Source organism: Otolemur garnettii, unplaced genomic scaffold (assembly GCF_000181295.1).
Source record: "Otolemur garnettii isolate 467f Iridium unplaced genomic scaffold, OtoGar3 scaffold00236, whole genome shotgun sequence".
Lineage (NCBI taxonomy): Eukaryota > Metazoa > Chordata > Mammalia > Primates > Galagidae > Otolemur > Otolemur garnettii.
The window spans coordinates 378,749-384,036 of record NW_003852631.1 but is presented as its reverse complement, the minus strand read 5'-3'; the positions used below and the strand labels follow the sequence as shown (position 1 = coordinate 384,036).

At 38.0% G+C, this 5,288-nt stretch overlaps 1 protein-coding gene across 1 annotated transcript in view; it reads left to right on the top strand.

The window, feature by feature from the left end:
* MED12L (mediator complex subunit 12 like) overlaps nucleotides 1-5,288 on the top strand; it is a 322,246-nt gene that overhangs the window by 265,110 nt on the left and 51,848 nt on the right. Inside the window, exons 21-24 of the mRNA XM_012812967.1 lie at nucleotides 422-542; nucleotides 924-1,025; nucleotides 1,769-1,882; nucleotides 4,921-5,120. Coding sequence (XP_012668421.1) covers nucleotides 422-542; nucleotides 924-1,025; nucleotides 1,769-1,882; nucleotides 4,921-5,120 — 537 coding nt within the window. The remainder of the gene's footprint in view (nucleotides 1-421; nucleotides 543-923; nucleotides 1,026-1,768; nucleotides 1,883-4,920; nucleotides 5,121-5,288) is intronic.

The following is a 5,288-nucleotide window of genomic DNA, read 5'->3' as shown; positions in this document are numbered from 1 at the left end:
GCTGAGCCGTGAGGCTTGTTTCTTAACAAGGAACCTCCTTGTTTTTTATTGCTTCCTAATGGTCTGACCCTCAAATGATTATATTACATTCTGCCAAAGTGTTTTCATTCATTTTTCACATCTCTTAGTGATTTCTTAATTTTGCGTTTTTATTGTTTCAGTTTTCAATCACACAGACATAAATTAAAGCTCTGTTTCTTCTCATAGTATTGGGATGTCGATTAACCTCATTCCTTGGGTTATAAACTAGAAACAGGTCTAGAGGATAATCACCTTGATATAAGTTATTATCGTTTCTCTCTATTGATTCTTGTTGAGATTTGAGATCTTATTGGTATTGCCTACATTCTCTTAGATATTAATCTTAGATATTGCTTAAAAGGTTGTTAGGTATTAAAACCTGTCAATGTTTTTCTTGAAGGTGAGTGACCTTTCATTCCATGATTCATTAGCTACTTTCATTGCTATTCTGATAGCACGACAGTGTTTTTCCCTGGAGGACGTCGTGCAGCATGTCGCACTTCCCTCTCTCCTAGCGGCAGGTAAGGTGACGCCCTGGAGTGCCATTTGTTATTTGATTGATATCTTGATGGAGTGGCTTTAAACTGTTAAAACACTGGGAAAGGTGAATTTGCGGGTCCGTACATTAGGGAGTGGTGTGGCATCTCTATAGAGAGGGTACAGTTATTATGGCTGTTCCACACAGAGTAACGTAGATCCCCTGGGAAAATGTTGGAACCTGCTATTTCATCACCTGTTTTAAGGAAGTACTCAGGTTTCTAAGAAAAGTATAGCCAGGGCCTTGCTTTCCTTACTGTTAGAACTTATTTAAATGATCATTGAAAATTTAGCGTAATAGGAAACCCGAAGGATTCATTGCTGAATATTTTACAAAACTTGCCTTTCCCACCACCTTCTCCCAGCTTGCGGAGACGCAGACGCCGAGCCTGGGGCAAGAATGACATGCCGACTCCTGCTGCATCTCTTCCGGGCTCCCCAGGCCTGCTTCTTATCTCAAGCAACAGGTGAGCACATAGCTGAACAATCTCTGATAATATTTTCACCGGGAGCTCTACCTTCTAAAATGGTTTAAGTAGGCTGTCCCTTCCGTAAACCCCTTCCTGATTTTTGTGGACTTGGCCTGGAAGTGATAAAAGTGTGGGATGATGCCACTGAGAGGCCTGTCAGCACCTCTCGTTGACGTAATACCAGGTGTCAGGATGTGTTGAGAAATCTGAATTAAGAGCTAATACACAATAAAAATACCTCCGCTCTCAGGCCATGCCATGCTGGTGGGCAGCATAATCCTGTACTGTGGAAAAGGTGGTGTGTGTTGCTTGCGAACCACACTGTAGCAGCTTAGGGCAGTGATGATTCATTTACTCTTTTACTAAAAGTAAATTCCTTTACTTAAAAGGAATAAGTGAGAATTGTAGGCGTGTTAGTGAAGCGTGTTCCTAAAGATCGTTTCCTTTTAGATATACATGCCTTGGTATGAGTATCCGCACAAGGGCGTCAAAGTGCCGCTAATCTCATTGATAAATCTCCCTGAGAGACAAGGACGTTGCTTTAATAATTTAATAGAAAAGGTTAAGTAAGGATTGTTGGTAATGTTTCCTCATAAATCTATAAATTATCAAGTCAGGGAAGCCAAAGGCAGTTAAGTGCCCACAACCTTACCGCAAGAGGCTGTGCTGGCCGTAAATGGTTACAAAATACTGTAAATGATGGCAGTGAGACTGTTCAAGGTGGGTTTTTGTTTTCATAGGCAAGCCTTTCCCTGGAATAAGATCGTCCTGTGATAGACACCTCTTGGCTGCAGCTCACAACAGCATTGAAGTGGGAGCCGTGTTTGCTGTTTTAAAAGCCATTATGATGCTTGGTAAGACTCTCCTGGCCCTACGCTTAATCACCAGAAACAGGAGAAGAGTCATTTGTATTCAGGTTTAAATTGAAGTGATATTATTGAAAACATGATTTTGTTTGTTTGTCTATCCTCCTTGAAAAAGCAGTAGCCTTTCTGCAGCCCACGTAGCATCAGACTCTCTGAGGATCCTGTACCTTGCTTACAGTGACTCGGGGAATTTCGGGAACATTACAAATGAACTGTGGTTTAATTTTATGATGTCTTATTCTGATGTGAAATAGGTCCTCAGGCCCACAGTGGTGTTTTGCCTTCACTTTTTATCAGAAATCATCCTTTGTGAGTGACAGGGTTGACGTTGTGATGTAAATAAAGGTTTAAATTTTAGGTTGTATTTCAGGCTCAAAACACCAGAAATCCTGGGTTTTAATCCTGGTATTTCTGCTTCTGTTGTGACCCTGAACTAGTTTTTATCCTTTTACTTTCATTTTTTCATGATCGTGCTATAATTATAGTGATGTTGATATTATTGATAAATTTATATTAAATATCACAGTAATTTTTTTCGCTTATATCATAATGTCCAATATATCCTTTACAACATTATTTGTATATATTATCCTAGAGCTTTATGTAGTACCTTAAAACATTGCTCTGTGAATCATAAAGAATATGAATGGTTAGGAAGTCTTGAATTCAGGTTCCTCATTCTAACTTTGGGTACTTTCCTTTGGCCTTGACTAAGTACTAGTTAGCCTCTTATGTTCCGAAGAAGATCTCTGATTAGAATGGAAAATTCCTGAGTGGATAGCAATTGTTTTAGGTGAGTCTGAAAGAATATACTTGAGATAACCCTGCCCTGCTTCAGAAATGTTATTTCGTGATGATGGGGACGGAAGACAGGATTTTCCTAAAACAAAGTATTGAAAGTTCATGTATAGGAAAGAAATTTTATACTAACATATTATTTTAAAATACCCATGAATTTTGTAATACAAAGAAAAAATAGAGCGACATTACAGATCATAGTCTTTCTTCTGAGCTTAGGAGCTGGAAGATTTATGTAGCCAACATTAAATGTTCATTTCAGCGAGTAAAATTTCTTTCCTATGATAATGTTTGAAGGGAAAGGCCTCTGGTCAGTTCTAGTTAATAAATAAATGCTGGGACTGTGAAGATAGGGATGGGCTTTTTTTCTATGGTATTTCTGATGCTCATCAGAGAGACTAGAAGATTAGGTCTTTGATAAAGTTATGTTGGAAGTTTGAATCCATCAATGACAGATGTTTTTACGGCAGAGACCTAGACGAGGGCCTTCTAGACACCTAGACACTAGCTTTGATTTGTATGACTGTTCTGATCCCAAGTAAAATTTGCCCACATCATTAAATATGCAAATAGTATGGAGAACTCTTCAGGTCCGAGAAGGTGCTTGGACGTCAGCAGAGCCTGAGGTGGGCACTGAACATTCAGTTTATTCTATTTTCTATGCAGTAGCATGAGGTTTTATGGGAGTAGCATGAGGTTTTATGGGACAGCCTCCCAGACCTTCTCTGTCATCCTAACATCACAACCAAATGAAGATCTAGTTTGGGAGTGGAGATGTGTTTGTTTCTTTGTTTTTGTTTCTGCAGAAGTTTCAATTTATCTACCTCCTCATGTCCTAACCAATGTCCTCTCAGTTCCTATCCACCAGGATATATTTCAAGTTAGGAAGATGGGACAGTTATGTAGAATTTGGCTTCTAATTTCTATAGTCATTTGACTCTAGGCATAGAGACAGTTATTTATATCTGCAAAGGGTGGAGAACACACACTTAACTTTGGGCACTTTTACAATTTAGTATTTCCTTCAGCTTCTTAGGAGCTCTCAAATTAAACTCTTTGGGTAGAGTGAGGTTAGTACTCTTTGTGTTTGTATTATAATAAGAAAGGTGTGATAATATATAGATAAATTGAAATATATTATTTATTTCTCCCTTCCTCTAGCACTACATATATCCACACATTAAACTACTCTTGATTTTTTTTTTTTCAAAATTTTTTTTAGCTGAATCAAAAATGTACCTTGTTTGGCCCGTGGGAATAAAAGACTATCTATAGTTACCTGTGCTTGGTTTTGCTTCTTATTGTAGGCACTGAAGGCCTCATCTCAATCATTTGTTGGTTCCAGGAAGTTTCTTGTCAAATTTTATTATGCTACTGTGGGTAAAGATGCAAGAGTCTAAAAGCTCTGCTGTATCATTTGGCTGTTCTTGTTACAAAATCATTTCACTCTCTTTTAAATGTGACCATTATTTTTCTTTCGTGGCTGGAAAAGATGTCTGCTTTCTAGCAATGCAAACATACTGTTCAGTTTTTCCCCCTAGAACTTTGGTTTGAGGCAGACATTTCCTTAGCTTCATTTCACTGAGTATACTAGAGATGTATCAGGTAAGGTTTTCTAATCTGGATATTGCAGAGAGGAAGGTGTAAGACATGGGTTATTCAATGAAGGCCCTACTTTCCAGGGCTTCCTTAGTATGCATTGCCCTTTTCCATTCCCAGGGAAATAAATCTCTCTTGTCAAGAAGTTGATAGTAAGGTGGGCTAAGGCAAAACTTTTCTCTTGACCTATGGATAGAAAATAAGTCATTGTAAGAGAAGAAATGGAAAAGGGACATCTAGAAGGGTGAGTAACCCATTTTTTCCTTGTCTATAAGTCAAATGAATTTGAATACATACATTCATGCTTGAGATATTGGTGAAATCAATGTTCTGTGATGATTAAGTGTGATTCGTAATGACCTTTCCAAGTTTGGTGAACATATATTTAATTCTTTAAGCAGAATAAGGAATGAGTCTCGAGTTTGCTTTGTCCCATGTTTGATAGAAACTTCTCTGGGTTCTGGCCTTTATTTTCTTGATCCATTCTCTCTGTTGCTGAGCAACTGGCTATGGAGTAGTTATGCCCTTCAGATATTTTAAATTCCTGAGAGTTAGGGTCATTTGCTTCTCAAATATTTGACAATATTTTTGAACTTCTGTGATTTTGCTTTTGTGATTCTATTATTTAGGAGATGCCAAAATTGGCAGTAACAATGTCAGCTCTTTAAAGAATGATGACTTCACCATGAGAGGCTTACGACGTGATGGGAATGCTGATGATATCTGGACCGCTGCACAAAATTCTAAACCCTGTGGAAAAAGCATTTCCATAGAAACCGCTAATTTAAGGGAATATGCTAGATACGTACTAAGGACTATCTGCCAACAGGTATTCTCCTGCTTTAATTCGCCTTTTTTACTTTGAATACATTACTTCTTTTGGAGACTGCTGGTCACAACTGGCGGAAATTTGGACATAGGTAGTCCCTTTTCCCTCTGCTAATTTTATTTTTTATTAAGTTTTAATATTTGCTGAAAAGATGCATGATTTTTTTTT